This window comes from Ascidia mentula, chromosome 3, assembly GCF_947561715.1.
Source record: "Ascidia mentula chromosome 3, kaAscMent1.1, whole genome shotgun sequence".
NCBI classification, from domain to species: domain Eukaryota; kingdom Metazoa; phylum Chordata; class Ascidiacea; order Phlebobranchia; family Ascidiidae; genus Ascidia; species Ascidia mentula.
In genome coordinates, this window is record NC_138568.1 from 22,500,535 (window position 1) to 22,526,761 (window position 26,227).

Here is a 26,227-nt window from a genome sequence, read left to right on the forward strand (position 1 = left end):
CGTTTTTCACAGCATACTGTGTAAACACCGATGTTTCGCTTGAAAGCAAAACCAATACCCCCATTGCGGTGCAACTTCCGCTTGATCTCCAAATAAGGTCATTGGCACCATAACTTCCGGAGTATCTGACACCAGCGGCACCCAGCATGATCAGATAAACTCCCATGAGTAGATCGGAAACGGATAGATTCAAAACGAGCAGATGGTTTGTGCGAAATGCAGCAGATTGTGATTCTGTCGTCGCCAACGTTTTGCCTTCCATCACCATGACAACCTCAAAACAAATTAAAGGAACATAACACGTGTTCTTATTGTGCAAACAAGACAAAACCAACTTAGTTTAATTTACCAAATTTCCGGCAATGGCGAGCATCCCCATTATCCACATAACTTGGAGTCTGTAAACAGCATAATGCTAAATTACTCTTTTGTATGTAATTGGTGAACAACGGAACTATGGAAATTGGACAAAAAATGTGTACTGCAATATACATGTGTAGTTTTGTGTACGTTGAAGGCGTGTGACGCGCTAATTAGCCAGAAATCTGGCGACAAAAATAAGAATTAATTCGTACACTGGCTGTTCTGGTGACAAATGTTGAGGTGTGCTTGTGTGGTTAGGTGTAAAGAACATGATTTGTGCAGTGGTTCGCACTTTATTCTTTGGTATTCGTCCTTTTAACATTGGGCGCTTCCAAAGTTTCTATTACATTGACTTCATTTTATTTAATTATGAAAGTATCCGCCGCTGTAGTTTGGCTCCCAACTTTTGTTTTAACGGTGAGCCGTTAGTGCAGGGTGAACTGAGCGTTTACCATAGTTGAGGTTGGGAAGTTAAGCGCTAAAAAACGGAGAAAAGGTCTTTCTAAATCGGTCCCCCAATAACTTGAGACCAAATTCGGGATCGATGAACTAATTTCGGTCACAATAGTAACATGCACGGAGTCAAAACATCTTTGCTACTGGACACAAAACTTTAAATATTTTTAACATGTGTTTATCTTCTCCTTCTTAACGAACAATGTATCTTTGTTTTCGCAATAAAACCTTCCGTCCTTTGTGCAGTTTAATTCGTCACTTTGGACACAGTAGGATAGTTATCACCAATTATACTGTGTCCATTATCACTAACTATACTGTGTCCATTATCACTAACTATACTGTGTCCAATTTCAACAACCGATGCTTCTGGTTCTGAAAGCACATCAAATCCGCGGCACCATTTATGGATTATATTATCGTGTACGCTTTTAGTTTTGACCTACATTTGCAGAGATTTCCCTATGTCTTGTGTCGCATACAAGAAACGGGATTAACGCTTAAACTATCTAAATGCGCTTTGTTATCAATCCAAGTTGACTTCCTTTGACATATCATATCGAAAGACGGCGTCAGTTGTGACCAAAACAAAATAAAGACCTGTCTGAATGGTCACAGCCACGAACAGTGAAAGACGTGTGTCAATTTCTAGGCTTGACGTCATATTACCGCAAAATATATACAGAATTATGCTTCCCCTCTTCACCGACTTACGGAAAAGTAAAGCAATTTCGTGTGAAATAAATTTCAAAGAGAGTTTGACTTCGGGGCACTTTTTGCAACACCCAGATCCCACACGGTGGTTTGTTGTCGATACAGAAGCGTTGGATTCATTTTGTCACAGAACGTGAAAGGTAAGTAGAGCGCCATTGAGTATGGGAGTATGTCCCAAAGCCGTGCCAAAAGAAACCATTTCACGACACGAAAGAGTTCCTTGCTGTGATATCTGCGACCAAACTGCAGTCTTCTAGGTAGGAAGTTTTTGCTGGAAACAGATTATTATTCTCTTCGTTGGTTACGGCAGTCGAAAGAACTTCATGGACAATGTGCACGTCGGCCCACGGTCGAACCAAGCTGAACAAATAGTTCAGTTTGATTCTGACAAGAGAACTATTTGTTCAGTTTGGTTCTGACAAGAGAACTATTTGTTCAGTTTGGTTCTGACAAGAGAACTATTTGTTCAGTTTGGTTCTGACAAGAGAACTATTTGTTCAGTTTGGTTCTGACAAGAGAACTATTTGTTCAGTTTGGTTCTGACAAGAGAACTATTTGCACTAGATCTGTTGCGCGACGTTTACAACTTTCGTTCAACTGTTTAACTCAACCCTGTATGACGACTTTGTCAGTCCGCGGTTGGTTATTTTACAGCTGCAACGTAGCCTACAAAAGCATGGATGGCACCTCGTATCATTAGGGAACCGCTAAGGCTATAACACAACCCCGGTTTAGTACCTTACACTCTCAAGAAATGAAATTGATATTTTTCTCACACAGTTTGAGAACTTGCTTTCTTCACACTTCAACCCTGTACATGTCATATGCATTTTTGGGTTAAACTTCCCCAATAAGCAGGAATTCCAAACTATTCTTGCTTCAAAGATTTGTCAAATTTATTGCGTGTTACATTCCTGAGTTGAAAAACATCGCCCTCTATAAAAGCCCAATTCCAAAGCTAAAATATTTTGTCATAATACTGTAGCATCATCCAAGGGAAATCATATTCTTTTGCAGTCATTAATATTTTAAGTTTTAGAGTGTTGTTTTGCTTGAAACTTATTGCATTGTTTTATGTTCCTGTTTTCTGTAGTCTTGTTAGTGCATTTTGCAGCCCTAAGCTTTCATGAAAAAATATATTCTGCATTCACAGCAAAACGGTGCCATGATTAAATCTTATCATGGTCATAGATTGGGACCATGATGGCAACTTTGCTGATAACTGTACCTGGCCAAAACTGGGGTAGTTAGGTCATGGTATATTGCGATTAATCTGTGTATGTAGCCTAGGTGTCTGCAGGCCTTTCGTGACTGGGTACAGTGCGCCAGGGGCCTGCGTGTCCGGAACATCTGCCTCTCTTGGCTGGCGTTTGACCTGAATCACCTTGGCTATTATCCTCACTTTCAGATGATGTTGAACCTGAGACTTTTGTTGGCGCAAGGAATACTTTTTCCATTCTATAGTACATTGATCTGAATGTATATCTTTGCGCGGCCAAGGCTTGTGATCGCTACGTGATGACGATTTCAGGCTATATACATATACGCTTGGAGAGGAAAGAGGTAAACTATAGAGTTTGGCGCATTTAATGTCGGATTCTTGACTGCATAACCCTTATGGTTTTTATCGGTGTCCATTTTAACTTTCGTATATTTACTGTTCATGCGTTCAACTAAGCACAGAAATAATGGCGGTTAGTCAGGTATTTGATTATGATGTCACAGTGAATTATGATGACATAGAGCAGCGATCCGCAGACTTCTTTTAAATACGTCACCCTAAAATTTTCGTGTCTATTTGTGAATCAAACCGCCAAACAAACAACGTTCCTTAGCAGCATGTCAAACCAACGTCTTCTTTCGGATTTCAAACAAACGTCCAAACTGAATTTTTTTGCTAATTTCAGCAATTTTTTGAAAACAAAATCTCAGCACATAGATACGAGGTTGCGCTAAATATATAAATACCAGCATATGGTAGTCATCAGGTTCACGCGACAAATCGTCGTCAGGCAACAAAATCAAGGCAACTTTCTCCTTTCCTGGTTTCTGTCGGTGTGTTACCGGATGATGCAACACCTTTTCGCCGCACTTAAAACTTCAGTCTTCACGTCAGTAATCAACTGTTGTTAGCACTTTCCAATCATTTTTAAATCACAAACTATTCATTGGTTAGAAGCACTTGGTCTCCACAATAATCGCAGTTGATAATGTTCATTATGACTATTTCTCCTGGGTGTTATAATGTGGGTCCGTCTCATTTTGACAGTTTCGTTACAAATAACAACGCATCAGGGCCAAAGTGGTTTCCCCGTATGCACTTTATTTGTTGGTGAAACATTTCGTCCTGCGATAAATTTCGCACACAGACTTGTGAATCTCCTGAACCATGATCATAAAACGGGCCCACAAGCGACCAACCAAGCATAGAACGCACGACACGCGACTTCCGTGTTATCGTTAATCAATAACATTGGTTCCATTCACTGCATGACTTCCACGAAATACGTAATTTCACATCACGCAAATGAAGCCAGTGCACTGCCAAAGCAAACCTGTTGGCGACCTCTGCTTGCATTAACTTGGAAACTGCTTTCGTCAATTTGTCGTGCAATTGTAGACAATTTATAACCCTCAGTGAACAAACAACTTGACGACAGTTAAACCCTCCTCTTCTGCGGTCTATCACAGTCCTTGGTCAGCTGCATATTAAACGTTACGATCGCCTTAGATGAAGCTAGCAACGGAGCTCAATGTTGGAATACGAAGAGTCGAACAGCAAGTTGAAACGGGGTCTGCGCCATGTTGTTGAGTGGAAAGTAAATAAAATAGTCAGGGACAGATATGGTTTAAAAGTAAATAAAGGTATGTGACTTTCGGGAAATTCACGAGCTTGGTGTCCCTTTCAAGCTCGTTTACAGACAATCTTGCTGAACGTGACCAAGTTTTGGGCACCCGTGGTGAGGAAGGACGAATAAAACAGTCAAAAAGTTTTGCTGCGCAGATAAAAGAGCTGTGTGTGCAAGAAAAGGTAATGGTTTCGTTCGATGTGTTTTCCTGTTCATCAAAGTACTGGCGATGTTGGCCTCGAACGTAGCAGCAGAAAGATTACGAAACGAGTTAACATTGGAACAATGTTGCTCGTTGCTGTCACACATTGTAGATGTCTTCGTTTGGTCCTGGATGCCACCTACCTTTGTTTCAGAGGTAATCCTTACAAAAGGATATTTGTTACAGCCAATTCGTCTCCATTTTACGTTGTGGTTGCGAACTTTACAACGGAGTCGGTTGAACACCGGACGACAATTCAAACACGAACCAACTCAAACAGGTGAGGAATTCCTCAACAAACTCATGAAGTGTGGTTGGAACTTGTACCTCATCACAATTCACAAGTTCAAGAATACACACACTTTTGCCCTCTCAACACTGTGTTTATGGATAACAACAACAAGTAGCACAAAATACGCGAAATCAACGAACATTCAACAAAACGATTAAATTTTTCGTGAAAGTTTAAATTAGCCGCGAACGAACCAGTTGATATTGAATGCCAAACAGTAATTGATTGATTGTTAGAAAAAAAACTTCAAACGAAAAATCTTGCTGCTCGACATGTGATGCAATGTTAACGATAGAATGTGTATTACGATGCGATTTACACAGAGAGTTTGTCCTGCCAAGAATTCCACGACATATTGTTTGCAGTAAAATGTAATTATCTATGAAATACAAATTACACAGGGCGAGGTTTATGTACAAGGCGTGTGAGAGGGGGTTTGAAGGGATGTTTTTTTGGTGATATTTGAAGGTAGCAGAATATATTTCCCTCTGCCGACAGTTTGTATTCCATGAGTTGATTACATGGAATGTTTCCAGCATCATAACATCATATTTACAAGTAAACGTTGATCCAGACACAAAACGTAGTATGAAAGTCACTGGAAACAAAGCGAATCACCGCATCATTGTAATGTCCAAAGTGATTCTACGCAAGTTGATGTCAAGCATTCTAACACTCACACATAATAAGAGTGTCCATGTGTTGGATGACGTGTGACGTGGACGACGAGTCCGACCAACTCATCACGTGACTCAAACCATGGTACATCAAATGAAGAACCACAAAATACATCCAAAAAGCAAAACAAAGCAAACAGAGTGCGTATATCAACCAAAATTCACGTATTTTTGTTCCTTTGTTTTGGTCTGATGTAAAAGATGTTATTTTGTCCTACTTGTCAGATTTTGAAATGGAAGGTTGCAATTTGATATATCAATTTTATGTTGTAATTACTTTGCCATCATAAATTAAATAGGATTCTACACAAGAAAGGTACGCGTGACGTCAGAAAAAAGAATTGTTTCTTTCCATTCGATGCCAGGAAAAAACACATTTTGCACAAACTGAATGCAAGGTTTATTTACAGAGCGGTTTCTGCTTCAACCACATGTAAGTTTTCTCGGTTAGCAACCACAACCACATTTTCCTGTTGCTCTTTCTGTTGCTGACGCCTGAAAACAGCACGTAGGCCATCCTGGATTCTATCATAAAGCAGTTTCGGTGCGTTGGAGTAGATGAGGGGATTTAGAGAGCTGTTGATGGGGAGCAGGATAATTGCTGACACAGCGTACATCACTGGAGGCATAGGGAATCCACCGAAGTTTACAAATGCCATGATGGAAATTGGAACCCAGCAGAGAAAATCGGTAATTATCAGTCGAAGGATTTTCTTTTGCATTTCTGCCAAAACAAACAGCATCAATGGAATAATATCTATGCAAATACGAAGATGCTCACCTTTGTTTTGTGTTGCAGCCCTTCCATCCCTTTGTCTCTCGTTCACTTGCCTGGCACTGGCAGTTGACTTCTTGTATATCCAAAAATACGTAATTGCCACAAACATGAAGGCCAGGAAGTTAAGAGTAATAATAACGATTGAATATCCCCATGCCTTGTCGTTGGTCGTTACATACAGTTTGCTGATGCAAACACTGCTGCTGCTGTAATATCTACACATAAACAATTTTGTAGCGATAGAATTGAAGATTTTGCGCGAATAAAATCGAACCCCAAATATCCAGAAATATCAAATAGCTCAGTGTAATTGTAATCCTCTAGAATATCCATAAAATCCATCCAGGAATTAGCATCATTTACTCGCATGAGGGCAGTGTTGAGTGCTTGGGAATTGTTGCTTGTGAAGTTGTGTTGGAAAGTTACAAATCGATCCAAGAAGTTATTTATGCCTGTATACGCAGCGCTAGTGTCATTCGAAACTGGTTTCACCACCAACATCTACGACAATTTCTTACTAGAAAAGTCGACTGCAACATTGTCAAAAAACGGATTCTCATTCATCCAAGCTTTGGTTTCAAACAAATGTTGAAGTTGAGTTGTGAGTGGAATAAAAGCAATTGTAAACGAGAATGCCCAGGAGAGGATAATGGAAAGGAGGACTGTTTTCAATTCCGGTTTCAAGGATGCATCGAGTGACTGAAACAAAAGAGAACATTCACGTGTTTTCATTCAAAACAATAAGTTTGCAAGCTCGGTGGTTCGTTTCAAATCGAGGGACGGGGAATGTAGTTGTCAGTTCGAATCTCATCGGTATGGAAATTGTTTCCTCTTTTATCTACCCTGTAGTTCCTAAATTGGGCAAAACTGCTTCATTTTAACAATATTCGTTGCAATTTCGTTTCTCATGTCAGGCTTAGAATCTAGCGATAGCTGTGAGAGTGATAATAAATAGGTTTCCGGAGATAAAAGATTTCCAGAGAGAAAGTTGTCATAAAATTTTGGAACGGGCCGTCACCGGTTTAACGAATTTGGCAATAGCTGACTTAACCAAATACAATAGTTTCACTTACGTTTTTCACAGCATAAAGTCGGAATATGGTCAACAGAACCATTGTAAACACCGATGTTTCGCTTGAAAGCAAAACCAATACACCCATTGTGGTGCAACTTCCGCTTGATCTCCAAATAAGGTCATTGGCACAATAACTTCCGGAGTATCTGACACCAGCGGCTCCCAGCATGATCAGATAAACTCCCATGAGTAGATCGGAAACGGATAGATTCAAAACGAGCAGATGGTTTGTGCGAAATGCAGCAGATTGTGATTCTGTCGTCGCCAACGTTTTGCCTTCCATCACCATGACAACCTCAAAACAAATTAAAGGAATATAACACGTGTTCCTATTGTGCAACAAAGACAAAACAAACTTAGCTTAACTTACCAAATTTCCGGCAATAGCGAGCATCCCCATTATCCACACAACGGCTCGTAGAAACGGGTTTGCAATCAACTCGTATCGTGATGAAAATATGTTTTCGTTGATTACTTTTGTATTTGTTGGGCACTCGTCTGACCAATCAGAGCAGTCGCCGACTCCATTGAATTTCTATGTGCGGTAAATTAAAGAAAACTTTGTAGTTAAGTTGGTCATATTGGCGTCTGTAAACAGCATAATGCGAAATTACTGTTTTGTATGTAATTGGTGAACAACGGAGCTATGGAAATTAGACAAAAAATGTGTAATGTAATATACATGTGTAGTTTTGGGTACGTGGAAGGCGTGTGACGCGCTAATTGGCCAGAAAGCTGGCGACAAAAATAAGAACTAATTGCTAAACTGGCAGTTGTCATCTGGTGGCAAACGTTGAGGTGTGCTTGTGTGGTTAGGTGTAAAGAACACGATTTGTGCAGTGGGTCGCACAAATTCTTTGGTATTCGTCCTTTTTACATTGGACGCTTCTAAAGTTTCAATCATATTGACGTCATTTTATTTATTTATGAAAGTATCCGTCTCTGTAGTTCGGCTCCCAACATTTGTTTGACGGTGAGCCAATAGAGCTGGGTGAACTGAGCGTTTACCATAGTTGAAGTTGGGAAATTAAGCGCCAAAAAACGGAGAAAAGGTCTTTCTTAATCAGTCCTAAAACTTCCATACCCGCCCTCCCAATAACTTTCGTCCGAATTCAGGATTGCTGAATTAAATTTCGGTCACAATAGTAACATGCACGGAATCAAAACATCTTTGCCACAGGACACAAAACTTTATATATTGTCAACATGTGTTTACCTTCTCCTTCTTAACGAACAATGGATCTTTGTTTTCGCAATAAAACCTTCCGTCATTTGTGCAGTTTATTTCGTCACTTTGATCATCGCAGTTAATTGTGAGGTCACAAACATCCGATTCGTTGACAGAAATCTGTCACAAGAATATGTAGAATACTTAAACCGCCTTTGTGGTTAACTGTGTGCGAAAGATTCAACAAAGGGCATTATGACAAAACAATACTGAACAATAGACACCAATGCCTTTTGTAGTTAAAATACAGCTTTGAAGTGATTTTACTCAAACTCTTTTTTTTTTTTTTTTGTGGTTTTGCTGACAAGAGATAACTTTACTTTGGCTCCATTTAACGCTGGACAGTAGAATCTTCCTTCCTTTGTGCAGTTTTGTTCTGGATATTCGTCACTTTCATCCTTGCAATCGATGAAACCGTCGCATAGTTTGGACATAGGGATATTGAGAAGTCCGTCTTTTGTGTCGCAGTATTTCCGATGTTTGCAAATTTGAGGATCTTCATCGTGGTCGAAGGTTCGACCATTGCTGATCCGAACAACGCAATCCCGCCTCCCATCGCACAGTAGTTTGTTGTCTAACCTATACCCCGACCCCCACCCTTCCTGTTCAAAACACATCACGTGGTTTCTGGTATGTTCTGTGCGAACGATTTGTTGATCATGCTGGAAGGAATATTTTTGTTACTATTTTAAACGGATCTTTTATTAGTTATTGTAAGGCCTGTCAGGATTTCGTGGCTGTTACATGAGGTTTCATCATTAGTAAGTTTTGAAACAGATATCTCTGCCACAAAATCTGTGAATCCGGTGGCGACAGACCAGCAGTGGCCGTAAAAATATGCCTGACGATGAAATACAATTTGTGACGAAAGCGAGAATTAACTCTTAAACGTGTGGAATGCGACGACGAAATTGACTTTTCACGCGACTCCAAAGTCTCGCCGTGGTCGCAGTACTTTGAGTACACACAAAAGTCTGCTGTTATTTTTGTGGCAATTGTTAAAAATGTAGGTTTCACAAATCAGTGCTACATGCCGTGTTGGGTGGTTTAGTGCAACCCAAATACCACATAAATTCCACGCATGTCAACGTTGCACAGGAAACGTCTGGGGAACTCGGTACAAGCACGAGTTCCAACTGTTAACGACCTTGAAGGTATTTCTTTAGTAAGGTAATAGGATTTTGTAAATAATTATTATCACGTATAATTGAAGTCTCGCTCAATTTTTTGCAAAATTAAACTTTTGAGTTTTTTTTTCAATGTTTCTTGCACGCGAGGCTAGTTTTACTCGCCACCACATCCCATAGTTGGTTTCAAACAATGGGATGGAATTCCAATCCCCGAGCTTTTGAGATTTAAGTATATTACAAACAGTTAAAAGATGTGCAATGTGTCAAAGAGAGCGAACAATCTTCCATGATGATAAGGAATCTGATTGAAAATATCTAAGAGGTTATAACTCGCGATAAAAGTATTCAAACGAATCCGTAACGATATTACGGGGATCTTTGTCGGCTACGACGGTGAAGTTCGGTATTACGAAGTGGCTCAACTTCATGAGACACCGGGTTCGTACATCGTCCGTGAAGATAATAGCAAAGTTAGATGCGGCAGAAGTCATATCCACCCTAGAGCAGCCGAATGGAACGCGCTTTGGAGGAATTAGTTAAACCCTGTGTTTTGTAGCAACGAAGTAGGTGTAGTGTGGTTATTGTGATGTTGTCAATGAATGTTGCCCACCGGTATATAACAACGTCTGTACAACGTAATCTTTCTACATGCAATAGTGTTTGAAGTGGTCGCGATGGCGCCACAGACAGGAACATTTTAAATTGGAATAAATGGATGGTCTCGGTACTGTGACATTGTCGTATCTAACACAAACATCTTCGAGACACAGGTATTCATGTAATTGCGCAGTGTGACGTAAGTTACCGAGCGTAAACTTCTGCTCAGTGTGACGTTCTTTGATCAAATAAGAATGAAGAATCGTATTAAAAAAATCTTTCCATTGTGCTTCGTGGATTAATTCGCTTTGAAACGAACAAGTGAAATTGCAAATCCACAACATTGGTTGTAACTCGCTTCATGTCTCTGAGTGTTGGTTTGTTCCACAGTAGTTTAGAAAACTACAGAAACCAAACCATTGAGGTAACAAATATTCACGTTTGACGAAATAAGCCAAAATCTTTGTAAGTTCGTGTAATAATTACGTTCACGAACATTGTTGCAAATGTTTTTTTAAACTGGATTTTGTCCAGAAAGTGAGTAAGTACATTGTTTTGGTAAGAACCTACAAATGTACGTAAACATCTAAACCATTTTCATTAAGTCTGGTCAACTTATTTCCGACTAAGCAATAAGTTATGTATTCTCACTTACGTTACAATACCACGTCCCCTGTATGTAGTTGGTTGTTGTTGTTGAGCAGTCGTTCTTCCCCTTCTCATCAACACTGAAAATATTTGACAATTTCGTGTTTATTTTGTGATTAAAAACTTAAATTGAATGCAGATGATATTTGCTTGCGACTCATGTAGTAATTAAACAAACGTCTTTAAAACCCATACATGGGAATTCAGCTTAAAACTGATCCAAAATTACGATAAAAAGTTTTACAAACAAATTAAAAACTGTCAACTTGGCATAAAGCAAATTTCCTTTGCTTGGTCGCCCATTATTGAAACACTGTTGCGTCACAAAGGTTGCTTTTTTAGTGTTAATACGAAAGTGTACAGTGATTGCTAGTTTTGCAGTTTTGGTTAGATCTCAATTATTCAATTTTATAAGTCAGAATGTAGTATTTACAGACACTTAACACACATTACCCTATTGCAAGTCATAGATTTTTGGTGACGCATTAGATGTCAGTGGTTTCAATCCAAAGAATAAATTAATACTTCATCACTTACAAATGAAATTTGCCACAATCTTTGGTTTTCCCAGGTTGACAAAAACATTCGTCACTGTTATCGGGACAGTCGATGACGTCATCACACACACTTGTCCTTGAGATAATCATGGGGTCATTTGTACATTGGAAACATAAACGATGATTAAATGTCTGAAATCTTCGAATGTCTCTGCAAATGACACAATTCCATTCTGTCTTACCTTAACATGAAGGAATTTTAAACCAACCACAACAGTTCAAAAATACCTGACATCTCCATTCTCCGAGGTGTAACACAAATCAGATTTATCATCACAATCGGCAATGCCGTCCCATAGAAACATCTGCGGAAGATCGCAATTCCTGCCATTCCGAACACATTTGAAACCATTTTCATTATTCCAGTGTTGGAAAGCTGGACAGTCATTGCAAGGATCGCCATCACAAACAGTCGAACGTTTCCAACAAGCTGAATTTGGGCACTGGAAGTGGGAGGGGCAGAGGTACTCACATGGGGAATTACCCAGACAATGTGCAAGCTTGTCGCAGGTTTCATTTTTTGAATTACAGGAAATGTTGGTTTGATCCAATGTGTTGTAACAGACCCCATTATTGTCGAAACAATCACAACGTGGTTTTGATCTAAATAAAATTAATAGGTAATTTGCATCAACAAAATAAAAGGTTTTTTAAAAACTACCCAAAATACCCTTTATTGTTATGGCTGCACTGCTTATGGAATTTCCCGTTACAACTGCATTCATCACTCATATCAGGGCAATCTATGACGTCATCACAAACACTTGACCTTGAGATGATCATGGGGTCATTTGTACATTGGAAACACAAATTTTCGTTCAGGGATGAAGAAATACGAATATCTCTGCAATAAGAAATTTGTTTACAAATGTGATATTTTGCCACAAGCAAGAAGTTAACGCCGTTCTTTTTCAACATTTACAACCATTAATATAAACAACAAAGCTTATTTGACTAAAACTATATTCGTCTTTGCAAAAGTTTCAGTTTTTCCATTTTCACTGCAAGATTTTGCAATAGGAAGAGTGACGCCGAATAATAATAAGATCAGGAACACAGTGGAAGAGGTGTGTCTGGGGCAGTGTTGGCAAGTACCCATATGCAAAACACAATCAAAAACGAAATACCTGACATCTCCATTCTCCGAGGTGTAACACAAATCAGATTTATCATCACAATCAGAAATGCCGTCCCACAGAAACATCTGCGGAAGATTGCAATTCCTGCCATTCCGAACACATTTGAATCCATGTCCATTATTCCAGTGTTGGAAAGCTGGACAGTCATTGCAAGGATCGCCATCACAAACAGTCGAACGTTCCCAACAAGATGAATTCGGACACTGGAAATGGGAGGGGCAGCTGAAGTCACACAGCGTTTTTCCAACACATTGGATCACTCCTTTGCAAAACTCGTCCACTCTTAGGGCGCATACTTTGTTTGATTTGAAGGCGTCAAACTTGTTATCGCAACTGCAACAAAAGTAATGTGTTACGTCATATAAAAATTGTTTCGCGAGATGTTGTGTTTGTAAATGTTTAAACATGAAGAGTCGTCATGGCTGACAATCTGTATATATTAGGTTTGGTTTTAAAATAAACCAGATTAATGCCAACTTGTCATGCACGACTGGGTATGCAGATGTGTGAATAACAATACACAACCTACGACATTACAATAATTCGCGTAACATCTGCTGAAAAAAAAACTTATAGAAAGCTTTCGCGTAACATCTGCAGCTTGGTGCCACTGATGCCGACTATCCGGTCGGGCAAATAGTTCCACATTGTGGTGACTATACAGCCACCGTCATACGTTGGGCACCAAATTAGGTGCATCCATACGGAGAAAACAAGGTGGAAGAAAACTATTGGAATCAGGTAATTATTCGTGTCTAGAACTCTGTCAAGCAATAGCAAATTTATCAAGTCACTCGCGAAGTAGTGAAGTTTTCCATTTTACGTTTTCTTTGTTCTGCTTTCTCGTTTAATGAGCTGTTCTGATTGCCTTACTGAAGCCACTCTGTGCAAAGCCAGTCCAGCCCTTGTCTGAGCTGCTTTTGTTTTAAGAGGAGAGTTGAGATGTCAGTGGCCAGCTCGTGCGCTATTTGTGGAGTCGTACAAGAAACCGCGTAATGAACTACGTAAAAACAGATTTCCGGCTTAGTGTTTCGGCCGGTTGTGTGAAATAGGTTGATCCGTTTGCAACGGACGACAACCTTGACGTTAATGACCATTTTAACCCTGCTAAAATCATGAACATTTTAAGCTGTTGAAAGAAGAGATTGGTGACAATACAAGCATCAGTACTCGCCCGAAATTCTATTCCTGAGCGCCTGCGTCTTGGTAAAAAACAGTTGACGTCATGTATGATCGGCAACCGAAAAGGTGGGATTTTGTGAGAAGAACGACTTCCTAAGCTTTCAATAAATGTCAATGAACGAAAAGCAGTAGCAAATGCGACAGCAGACACAGGCGCAAAACCACCGCAAACCGTAGATAAGGTTAAGACCTAAGAGGCGGGCGCAGCTTCGCTCGTCCAAACGACAGACGCCCGACTCGTATCCCAACCTGGGTTCAAATCCCGGTGTGGCAAAAAAAGATACCGACGCAACTCCAGTGGTTCCTACTGAAACATCCACATCCACCCCAAAGTCAACCAAGCGGGACGACGGCATTACCGAAATGCGGTCTCGCAAACGTAAGAAAACATCGCACTGCCACTCTACATACGCAACATCAGGCAAGCATCTTAAATGTCCATGTGGCAAAGTACATTCAAAATAACGCAGTGACGGCTGGGCTCCGGATGAAACCCATCCCGTTGAAACAACACAAACTGCCAGTGTTTATTGATTAGTTGTACATGTGGCACATGACATCATCTAATGCCCGGAGATAAGGTTGTGTGTAACTATAAGGCAATAATACTAAACGACTTTGCAACTTATGCCGTAATAGGTAGCGTTTAGTTTAGGCATAGAGTCTCTAGGTGAACCTCACTTCAGAGTCCTTGACCTTTATGAAAGGCCTGAGCCTTGGGGCTAAAATTTGGCAATTTCCTTTCCTCTTGTTTCAAACTAATCAATCTTCCAATTTGTATATACAATTTTATTCTTACCAAATGCCAATACGAAGACACGAAGCAGGTATTGTTAACTTCAATCCTTTTCACAAAAGCAGTTTACCTGGCAATCGATAGAGCATAGAACACCAGGTACAGCTTTTGCAAAAGAAAATGATGGTCAGAAAGGAAATGGCCGCGCCAGTCAGGCGTGTGAAACAACATTGTATAACATACATTGAAGGCAAAGCAAACTTGCGTTGATATGTTTATACTTGGGCCAACGCCAGCAAAAGACGATATACTGGAAATTACATAAAACACAACGACCAATTTGTCTTTTGTGACATAACAATATGACATTTATGCATCAATTAATTTTGTTAATTATGAATTCGTTGCAACTTCAACACATCCTGTTTTTAATCAGCAAATATCTTGTACTTTTGTCATTGTTTATGACAATGCCGCCTACTTCGTACATACGTGTGAATATTTAGGACCTCCGGTCCCATCCTCTTAAACTCTGCGCCTCTGCAGGGATTGGTTGTTACGACGCGGTCAACATCCCCCTCTTTGCTGACCTCTCACTTCTCTCTCCTTTAAAACAATACTAAAAACCCCGCATATACTCGAAATCCCCACAACAACACCCCAACTTTCCCAACAGCTAAGTTACTTGACCTTCGAATCAGAAACACCAATCCCTCTGAACTAGAATTTCTTTATCCCATACCAAAAGCCCTGTTCATTAGATCAACAAACGACACCCAGAAACTCTTTAACTTTACCGACTGGACCCAGATTCATAACCCTGTCTTTCTCGATTACCTTATGCAAGATAGCAAATCCTGCCAAAATTGTTAACAAGGAACTTTTTACAAATATAATCCTGCTGCAAAACATTAATTCGTCACCAGCTGTAGAAAACATAACAAATGTTCAAGATTCACTTGGCTCAAAATATATTTATCAAAGCAACCATTTCCCGTTTCTGGTTTTACTCTCACCATTACCACAACGGGATTCGAACACAGGATATCCCGGCCACGATCAGACTTTCTTCTTGGTATGGAGAGGTGGCCAACTTGTCGACACACATGCGACGGGAATATTTAAAAGATGGGTTGAATTTTGGGGAAGTTTCCTGTATATTTTCACAGAACCATGTTTGCTGCTTGAGTTCGAGTTGGGCAGAAAACCTACGTGGGTTTTTGCGGCGTCGCATTTAAGGTAGTTTGCGTAGTTGTGTTGGATTACCGAAGAAATAAAGTACGCATTTCACAAACAAAAGCTTTTACATCGGTACGTGCGCCAGGTACTGAATTTATAAGAAAGTAAATCAGAATAACATTAAATACGTGTCTGTTGTAAGTGGGTATACACTTTTCGTGTGCTATAATAGTCAATTCCTTAACACAAAGTTTTAGAAGTTAATGCAAATTATGATTGTAACGTATTTATACCACCTACAATATCAAAAATATTTTAACTTTCGTTCTGCGCCAAAAATGTTTTACTGAGGAAACTAGTAATAAAGGCACAGAATGTTGCTTCTTTGTGTTGCCGAATAATACCACTTGTGTAATGCTACGTTTTACGTAACAATGTGCCACGTGTTTGGTAACAATGCTCAATTCAAAAACAATGTGTTAAACTGGCGAACATGAACTTTTAGTTTTCTCGGTAAATTATGCAAAAAGATTGACGATTACGTTTATTTAAAATTTTGTAAAGTCAACGCAAACTGTGATGCGATCGACGTGTTGGCCACCCCTGATATAAACCTTTACTTATCTTAGATTCACTCTTTGCGCCACCCACTGGCCACTTCATACCTCAACAACATTATTGTTACGTGTGAGTGTTTCGCAATCAATAATTCCCATGAAATATTAAAAACACTTCTGAATGCGTGGGGTTTTGAAACTGCCTTATTTGACCAGACTTTATTATAAACTGTTCAAAATTGGTTATTTCAAGTAGAGTCAAACCCTGATAACATCGTCTATTGGTTGGTCAACACTAATACAACGAATGTAGGGAACATATTTGATTCGCTTCACCTCATGTAAGGACTGGTGAGGTTTTCAGGATAAGTGGAAAAGTTGGCTGGTTTCTCATCACTTCCGTCCCAGCAATCGGTGTAACGAGAACCATGACAAAACCACCCGGCATTCTCCTCCCTCCCATCATCGCAAGTGAACTCTGCACAAAACACATGAACGTAAATCGATTTAAATTCAATCAAAATCTGCAAAATTAACAAATATTTTAAGTTAATTGAGAGTTTATGATTTGTAACAAAATACTTACTGTCGCTATATTTATACTGTGCTGAAGCAATTGTGATGAAGGAGAGCAGGATTCCAACCACCTTCAACCAATACCTGACAAAAACACAAAGAGTTTATGTCTTGAAATGATATATTGACGTCATCATGGATTTTGTGGAGTTTTACAAACTTTATGTCCAAGGAACATTGCAAGGTTATTTAAGTTAATAGGTAACCTCCAAAATTTCATTGGCTTTTTAAATAAACTGTCGTCACTTTTTCATTTTTGTTTTTATTCTCATCCGCTTGCTACTCAGACGCTTAGAATAAATATTCAGTAGTTTTCGCCAAATCTCGACAGCTCACGAAAGTCTTTATATTTTTTGATGAAACTTACATTGAAAGGGTTTTATTGTAATTTTTCGTAAAACCACGCTTAGTTTACTCCAGCCGATCCGTCGGGTTTCCAGCGCTAACAGAGGCCCGGCAAATATTCTAAGCAACCGTTTATAACCAGATGTCAGATTGTGACCTGGCATAATTTTTGCGCGATATTAACGGACCAAAATTTCGTCCCGGACTCACAATGGGACTGGCGAAGCGTGAGACACCGGGCAAGTTTATGAGACAAATTGATTATTCACTTTGATTCACATGCTAGGCCGAGTTTAACCTAACTCAACAAACCCTGGTCCCAGCCATGATAAGACTTTGCAGAGATATAATAACATTAAATAGTTAAAAATGTTCGCGCTTGGTTTGACCAGTGAGAATATTTATTTTCATTATTATCGTGCAAAATGTTTGCCTATTTATGGTTTTTCCGAGAAAAATGTGGCTATTTATTAACTTGGAGATAATTTAAATAGCTCACAAACCTTGCTCCCATTTTTGGTCTGGGGTCAACACGACAGAACCTGCACTGATCCGTCTTAAATCCACCCTCTGATCAACCAACGACTTCTACAAGGCCAACGACATTATGATATAATGTTTGTTGACATAGATTTATTGCAGTCAAACTACCCATACCTGTATAAGATTGAAAAGTTTGTTTGCAAGTTAGCTGGCCTAAATCAAAGCAAAATGTCCTAACTCTGCAACAAAAATATTTGCAGACGTTTTATAGAAACGGAAATCAAAATGAATATATTTATTTCACTTAAGAGAGAAGCCTAGTTATTATTTAGGCAACCTTTCTACTTCCTATAGGTTTAAATCCACACCCCATAGGCGGCAATTAAACATATCCACATATTGCCGCACTAATATATGGATTTTAAGCATTCTTCCTTTATATTCTGACATTTAAAACTGACAGTTTCTAATCCACTGTCTTAGTCTCAAAGACATCCTGTGAAACAAACGTCATTGTGTGAAATTAAAAATTCCAAATTATGACAAACGTTGAAGAGGATTTCCTTGACTCATGCAGTCTACCATTGCACTCGTTTGTTCCGGGGTTGTAATACTGTTGTGTTGAGACGCACGCAACCACCATTGACTCAAACATTTGTGTTCCTACAAACACTTCGTGAAGATTAGAAATAAGAACTATACTTATCATAATTAACTGGCTCGTGCACGCCAAGTCCTTACAGAAAAACCTGCACTTCTTCTGCTTTCTAATGAAATTCAAACTCTCCTTGAGGTTGGCTGTTCGGTGACACATCTGTACCAAGGTGGTCTAACAAGAATTTCTTTAGCGAACGATGCAAAAGTACTGCTCGGAAAGACAATTTAACTTAGCCTATTTGCATTCGGTCCGACAGCGTTGTGTGTTAAGCTTCGGCCCATTACCCACCCATTGAACAGGGTTGACTAATGGAAGGTATGCATTCATTTTGGTCTTTGTGTGACGGAATTCGGTATCATTACATGTATTTATTACCCGTTATAAACTTGGATTTTGCAATGGCAACGTGTAATTGTATTGTACATATTTGTTGATACAGCAGCTCTCATTGATCAGTTAAGTTGTAATCGTACAAGATATTGTGTATATTTGATTGAATAAATCTCTTTTTCAGTCAACGGACGTCTGTTTAAATCAACGCAGGCTGAACACGAGCCAATGCAAACTATTTGACATCTATAGAATTCCTCCCGTCCCTTGAAAAACAAAACGTGGATGTGTAAAATGAATATATTTATACACTAAAACATCCCAACCGCTACAAACCTCAATCATATGCTCCAGTGTTATAATATTTAATACACTAAGACTCAACAAGCAATAACTTAAAACACATGTGTTTTTTCCAACTAATTTTAAAAGAAAAGCAATGATAATTATGCGTGGGGATTTCTATGGTCAACTCACCATCAAATTTCCTCGGTTTTGACGAAATAAAATCCTTTCACCACCCTGCGACAATTGCGGTATAAAAGTCAAAATAGCAGATTATGTATTATGAATCTGACGCTCTTCTGGTGGAGAACAACAAATATACACCTTTTGTTTAAAAAAGATTGTATTTTCTGACGTTTCGCCTGTACGTACGACTAGGCTTCTTCAGAGAATAAAACAAACACAGTAGCGAAGCGAACCAACAGGGCAAAGAAATTGAGCGACGAAAAAACAAAAGGGCGTAACAGCTAAAACACAGCGGGACATAATTCAATGGACAACATCGATCATGGGTCAAACGGCCAAACATGGGAAACAAAAGTCACGAATTGTTACGGGCGAAATTGCGGAACACGGGCGAAAGTACTTTTCCATCGTTCCGATTTAAAACATTCGGTAGCGAATTAATATAATAATTTTCCACAACCAACCGTTTTGCCAAAATTGTTTCTTGTTTTAATACTTGTGAGGAACTGCGGTTGGCAATTGCTAAAATGTCGCATTGCCAATTCTCACCAAAAAATCTCGCAACTTAAGAAGACCTCGGAGAATCTGAAGAAACACCTCCAGGAACATCTTTCCCCGAGTCTTTTTGAATCCTTGGTTTCGTATGGAAATTTTCGTCGACAAGCAGTAGCCAGTTTATGTGAAGCAAGACATGAAACCAAAATGAAATCTTTGGATAATTCAAACAAAGACAGACAACAGGGTTCCGATCAAAAAGGAATTTGGATTAAAAACATTTCTTCCCGTGTCTTAACTAAAGCAGAAACAACAGTGTTAGAAAAGGGACAAAATTTCGCCATCACTCCACACAAATTACCCACCATTGATCTGATCAGTGCCTCTGAAGCAGCTCTTCTACGCCTGGGCACAGATAAACTAGCGGAAGCCGATCATGCCCGTAGCAAAATTTCTAAGATTTTGAAAGAAGCCAAATTGCCACCTTCAAACTTTTCTAAAGAAGAATGGGAAGCAACTAAGAGTTTGAGGAACGACACCAACATCATCATATCCAAGGCTGACAAAGGAAATTGCACTGTGGTCATGGACAGAAAAGATTATGACAATAAAGTTGTTACCATGCTCTCGGACAACGAAACTTACAAGAAACTTGCCAAATCACCTTGTACTAGACTGGAGACGAAACTGAACAAATTTGTGTGGAAACTACGGACAGAAGACTGCATATCCCAACCGGAGTATCGAAGACTACATAGCAGCGACGGTGTGCTCCCAAAGTTCTACGGGTTACCCAAAATCCATAAGGAAGGTATTCCATTAAGACCGATTGTTTCTTTTGTTAACTCGCCAACCTACCAGCTATCTAAGTTCATCAGTCAAATTTTATTTCCTTTAGTTAATAGTACTGACTTTACTGTAAAAAATTCCAGTGAGTTTGTAAAGATTATTTCTGAATATAAATTACTTCCACATGAGTGTCAAGTATCGTTTGATGTCGTTAGCCTGTTTACGTCAATTCCGACAGATGTTGCGCTCAGAATATCCTTGGACCAACTACAACAAGACACAACACTACATGAACGTACCAATCTTAAGTTAACACACATCCAAGAGGCATTACAGTTGTGCTTAGACTCGACTGTTTTCACATATAAACACGACATTTACCAACAAATTTTTGGCACCCCCATGGGCTCTCCCATTTCACCGGTTCTGGCCAACATTATAATGGAACAACTTGAGCAAACCGCTCTTGCTTCCCTTAAAACACCCCCGCGACTTTGGCTCCGCTATGTCGATGACACGTACGTCATCATAGCAAAAGACGAGGTCGCAGGGTTTCATAACCACATAAACAGCATCGAACCTTCCATTAAGTTTACCCGGGAAACACAACATGACCATAGTTTGTCATTTTTGGACGTAAACGTCACTGCAAACCCGGACGGGAAACTTACCACCTCCATTTTTTACAACCCTACACACACTAACCGCTACTTACAATACACCTCACACCATCTGAAACATCAAAAACTCACTGTGGCCAGAACCTTATATAACAGAACGATTACACATATTGCCGATCCACACACTCGGAGGGTTGAACGCAAACACATTCGAAACGTTCTAAAACTAAACAAATTTCCCACTAACCAAAATCTCACACCCCACACACACAACAAACCCACACAAACATACACAGCATTCACTTTCATACCATATGTACAGGGAGTTTCTGAGCGGATATCAAGAATACTCAACGCCACTGGCGTAAACGTTGCCATGAAACCGGTATGCACTTTAGAAAACATGTTTCCCAAACCTAAAGACCGTATTCCCATGCTTCAAATGACCGGTGTAGTTTACTTAATCCCTTGTCTTGATTGTAACGCTGTGTATATTGGCCAGACTAAGCGCAATTTAACGTCCCGTATTAAAGAACACAAGCCAGCCATACGCAATATGGAGCCCAATAAATCTGCCCTATGTGCCCACATGCTTGACACCGACCACCGTATCAATTGGAAGGAAGCAAAAGTATTAAAACAAGAAACAATTTTGGCAAAACGGTTGGTTGTGGAAAATTATTATGTTAATTCGCTACCGAATGTTTTAAATCGGAACGATGGAAAAGTACTTTCGCCCGTGTTCCGCAATTTCGCCCGTAACAATTCGTGACTTTTGTTTCCCATGTTTGGCCGTTTGACCCATGATCGATGTTGTCCATTGAATTATGTCCCGCTGTGTTTTAGCTGTTACGCCCTTTTGTTTTTCGTCGCTCAATTTCTTTGCCCTGTGGGTTCGCTTCGCTACTGTGTTTGTTTTATTCTCTGAAGAAGCCTAGTCGTACGTACAGGCGAAACGTCAGAAAATACAATCTTTTTTAAACAAAAGGTGTATATTTGTTGTTCTCCACCAGAAGAGCGTCAGATTCATAATTCATTATGATACCTGGTGGTCAAAGCCTATTTTCAGTTTTCAAAGCAGATTATATTATAAAAGTTAATTAAGAGTATTCACTGGACAGGCAAATTGTTTTGCGGTGGCGCGGATTAAACGTGAATGTTGTAAAACAACTGTGTTGACTTCTTCCGTTTCAAAAGATGCGTCGCATCAAGTTAAAGAATATAGGCAGTGTATAATTTCAACGTTGGGGAAGATCTTACCTTGCTTCAAGCAGATTTTTATTTTAACGCTCAGTGTTCGTCTTTAACAGCGTGACAACTGATTTCCTGCTCAGCATTTAAATATTTCCATAATCATGACGTTGCAACCATGGTTGCAAGTTGATTGACGAATTCTTGCTCTGCGCTTTTCGCGTGTCAATAACTTATTGACACGTCGTCTTGGAATTTTTATTTATTCGTATACATCGAACGGGAAAGCACAGCCATATTACCGTCCAGTCATCGACATTTTGTGTGTATATTACCCATAACCCAACAAAATAACAGAAGGTAATTAACAAAGGTATATGTGCATTTTTGGTCTGTGTGGGATTGAACTTGGGGTCAGAATTCATGTTCATTTTCCTACGGTTTAAACTTGGATTTTGCCGCGACAATTAGATTTATTTCGTAAATGGTTTCATGACCCCATGATTTTATGTTTCATATTTGACGGCGATCGAATCTCATGCCATATTTTGCACCTATTTTATTGGCCACGTTTAAAAAATATCCTGGCATAACAAAAGGTCGTTGTGTGCATATATGTACTTTGAAAGAACCGAAGCAGTACTAACGTGAAAATTGTCCTCATCCTACTACATGATTATTGGTATATTCCGAATTCTGTGTTTTTTTACCACTGACATTCATAACTGGCATTTCCTTGGCCATTTTTTTGCCTACGTCTGGTCAACATCCTGGCAAAGACGTCGTTGTGTCAAATGAATTATTAGATGCATTAAAATTCCCAATCATTACCAACGTTGAAAAGGTTTTCCTCATCATTTGTCAATTGAAGTTTTTTTTTATATTTGAGATCTTGCGACAGTATCTTTTTATCCAAATACTTCCAGTGATTTAACAACCCATCGATATCGAGTGACGTCAGGCGAGCTTATACTTCGTGTAAAGTTTGTGCAGAACTAAAGCCTAAATTCACCGTCTGATGCTACATTAATTAAGGCAACACACCCGTGGGAAAGGATATCTGTTGATTTTAAAGGCCCGTTGCCATCATCAACAAAAATGTGTATATGCTCACGATAATAGATGAGTACTCGCGTTTTCCATTTGTTTTTCCTTGTGCGAATATGTTATCAACCACTGTTGTAAAATGTTTTGAAACATTATTTTCTCTGTGTGGTTTGCCCAGTTACGTTCATTCGGACCACGGTAGATCCTTCATATCTTCTGAGTTAAAAGATTATTTGCTGCAACGTGGCATTGCGTCCAGTCATTCAACCCCTTATCATCCGCTTGGTAATTGGCAAGTTGAACGATTTAATGGCATTATATGGAAAGCAGTTCGTCTATGTTTGCGTTCCAACAACATGCCAGTTACTCAATGGGAATTAGTATTGCCCAATGCACTCCGGTCAATTCGTTCGTTATTGTGCACCGCTTCCAATTCCACGCCCCATGAGTTATTTTTCGCCTTTTCCCATCGCTCACCGAATGGGAAATCACCGCCATCTTGGGTACGAGATTCCAATTACGCTTTTCTTCGAAAATTGGTGCGTTCTCATAAGAACGATGATTTGGTTGAACAGGTGGAACTAAAAGATGTTAACCCCATGTACGCAAGAATCCGTTTTTCTGACGGGCGAGAGGATCATGTGTCAGTGCGTGATTTATCGCCTTGTCCACCTGCAAATGAGTCGAATCATTATTTATCGCCTAATGTGAACGAATCAGGTGATAATGTTGGGCTCGACACTGAGGCCAACTGTGAACCAGCTGTGAATGACGATATTGTTCACAATAAACGCGCGAGTAATTTTCCACTAGAACTTGTTCTTCGTCGTCCTTCACGTTCTAATTTTGGTGTTCCACCTCCGCGCAATGGCAACAATTTATAGCTGGGGAGAATGTTGTGAAATTATGACAAGACTTGTCTTAATAGGCATGTGCCAACGGCGGTGCGCAAGTTGCCCTGAGCCTTGCGCGCTCTACGCTTGCGTGAGTGATTGACTGTATGCTGCCGCGCACGTGTTCTGTTAGTGTGTTTTTTTGTTCTTGTCCAGGCGTATGTACTGTTTTCTTTCGACCCATGTGTTTTGCAGTTGCTCCTTAGTTACAGTGACTTAAATACTCGACTGCTTTGGTAAAAAGCGTATAAAGCCGCCCACTGCGCATAAAGTTAATAAATGCCCCATTTTAATGTTAAATTATTTGTCATAATACTGTAGAATTATACTAGGAAAATAATATTCTATTTAGGGTCATAATTATTTAAACTTCCACAGATTGTTTGCTTTTTTGTAATTTGTTGCATTGTGTTGCTTTTTATTCTCCTGTTTTTTATGATCTATTTAATGCATTGCAGTCTTAAGACAGCTTATCAGTATTTCCATTAAAACAGTTTCGCCCGCAGGGAATGCCCGTCCTCTGTCACAGAGAAACTCTGTTACGTCACAAGGCAACCGGTGATGCATTGAGGGCAAATTTATGGTTGAATGAGCAGGAAGGCATGTGCTGTTGCCAGGGCGATTTTCAAACGTGTTTGGTGCAGTTTTAGTGCATTTTTTTGCCCTTCTCAGTCAGCTAGTCATTTGGTGCTGGGTGCTGTGAAAAAGTCAGTTGAAAAAGCATCAAAATGTTCAAGGGGATGTAGCTCGAAATTGAATCACAGAAGTATACCTTAATTTGTGATTTTATGTGAGGCCCACCTTGACGCATTCAGGTTAAAATTAGTTGCAGGATAGTTGCTTAAAGCGCCCCCCAGGGGGCATTTCGCCCCCTGTTTAGACATTATTTTTTGACTAAATTGGCTGCAAAAAATGTAAGTTGGTTTTACAAAAAATTGAATCACAAAAACCTCATCCAATTTGCAATTTAGTTCGCCCCAACCCTTATCTACGCAATTGCAAATAAATTGTCACAGGAAAGTTGCTTTGGTTGCCCACTGGGACTGTTTTTGCTGTCTTATAGGACATAAGATCCTCCTGGAGGCTCCACAGATCCTTGATGTGTCTTGTCCAATGCAGCTGCAATCAATTTTTTTCTCATTAAATAGTTCCAGTAGATGTTCATGGGTCACCGACCACAGGAATTGTTGTATGCAAAAAAGCAAATTTCTCAGTATGGGTATAAATGCTGATAACCTTCAATGCTTGATTTTTGGAATTAAATACTGATATGGGGCCTTAAACTTTCTTGAAATAAAAACATTTAACATCCAATTTACTTGTTTAGGAGTGAATTTTGTGGCGAATGGTAGATAATGGTTCTTTGCTCCATTACCATGACGGACGCGAGTAAAGATGAGGACGTAATGACTGAACATCATTTATAACCCGGTACTGTAATTGTAATTTATAAGTCTTAACGCAATGTTATCAAGTCACTACGTTTAAAGCCAAACTGCTATAAAGCATGTTTTGTCTATAACAGTATGCTATGCAAGTAAACGCCTATCTTTCATGGTTATGTCAGTATGCATGTGTGCATTATATTCTTTTTGTTTCAAGAAGGGGGTTCTTTAGTTTGAAGTAACTCATGTAACTAAAACGTTAGTTTTATTGGCATACGTGTTTGACGTTTTTTAATGGTGAATTGTGGAACCTAGCCTAAACATTTTGTCTGCTTAGAAAGTCCTACATATGCACAGCAGCAGAGGCGCGGCGCAGTTAAGGGACCTGGCGCCTTTCGTGTAGCAAGGTCACATATATCCAATTTCCAGTCATTATGTCGGAATACCTTAGACCTTCCCTGGTCTTGACGACATGACTTCTATGCTTATGGCATTTAGTCAAGCACGACTGACGTCCCTTTAGGAGAAATCCTTGCACTATTTTAGCTAGGGTTGTTATGGCTGGTTGAAGCATGAAACTGCTGA

General features: G+C 39.5%; 2 protein-coding genes across 2 annotated transcripts; one reads left to right on the top strand and one right to left on the bottom strand.

The window, feature by feature from the left end:
• Positions 1–4,806: 4,806 nt before the first annotated feature.
• LOC145895978 (uncharacterized) lies at positions 4,807–17,794 on the bottom strand. The gene is made up of 13 exons (XM_082984745.1): positions 17,784–17,794; positions 16,946–17,019; positions 16,696–16,837; positions 12,876–13,038; positions 8,955–9,236; positions 8,623–8,754; positions 7,777–7,941; positions 7,405–7,701; positions 6,850–7,030; positions 6,606–6,783; positions 6,335–6,546; positions 5,982–6,277; positions 4,807–4,911 (listed from the first exon to the last, which is right to left on the bottom strand). The coding sequence occupies exons 1-13, from the start codon at positions 17,792–17,794 to the stop codon at positions 4,807–4,809; spliced, it is 2,238 nt and encodes a 745-aa protein (XP_082840871.1).
• Positions 17,795–19,924: 2,130 nt separating this feature from the next.
• Positions 19,925–24,248, top strand: LOC145895979 (uncharacterized). Its single transcript, XM_082984746.1, has 4 exons — positions 19,925–20,528; positions 20,745–21,142; positions 21,449–21,511; positions 23,940–24,248. Exons 1-4 carry the CDS (start codon positions 19,925–19,927, stop codon positions 24,246–24,248), a joined length of 1,374 nt encoding a protein of 457 aa, XP_082840872.1.
• Positions 24,249–26,227: the final 1,979 nt, after the last annotated feature.

Excerpts from the sequence above, each read along its gene's own strand:
- LOC145895979 (XM_082984746.1), top strand. The coding sequence starts at position 19,925 with ATGAAATCTTTGGATAATTCAAACAAAGACAGACAACAGGGTTCCGAT. Across the intron at positions 20,529-20,744 it reads ACCCAAAATCCATAAGGAAG|ATGTTGCGCTCAGAATATCC; the intron begins GTATTCCATTAA and ends CAATTCCGACAG. Across the intron at positions 21,143-21,448 it reads ATAGTTTGTCATTTTTGGAC|GGAGTTTCTGAGCGGATATC; the intron begins GTAAACGTCACT and ends CCATATGTACAG.
- LOC145895978 (XM_082984745.1), bottom strand. Across the intron at positions 16,838-16,945 it reads ACAGTATAAATATAGCGACA|AGTTCACTTGCGATGATGGG; the intron begins GTAAGTATTTTG and ends TGTTTTGTGCAG. Across the intron at positions 6,784-6,849 it reads TGTTGCAGTCGACTTTTCTA|GCATAAATAACTTCTTGGAT; the intron begins GTAAGAAATTGT and ends CTGCGTATACAG.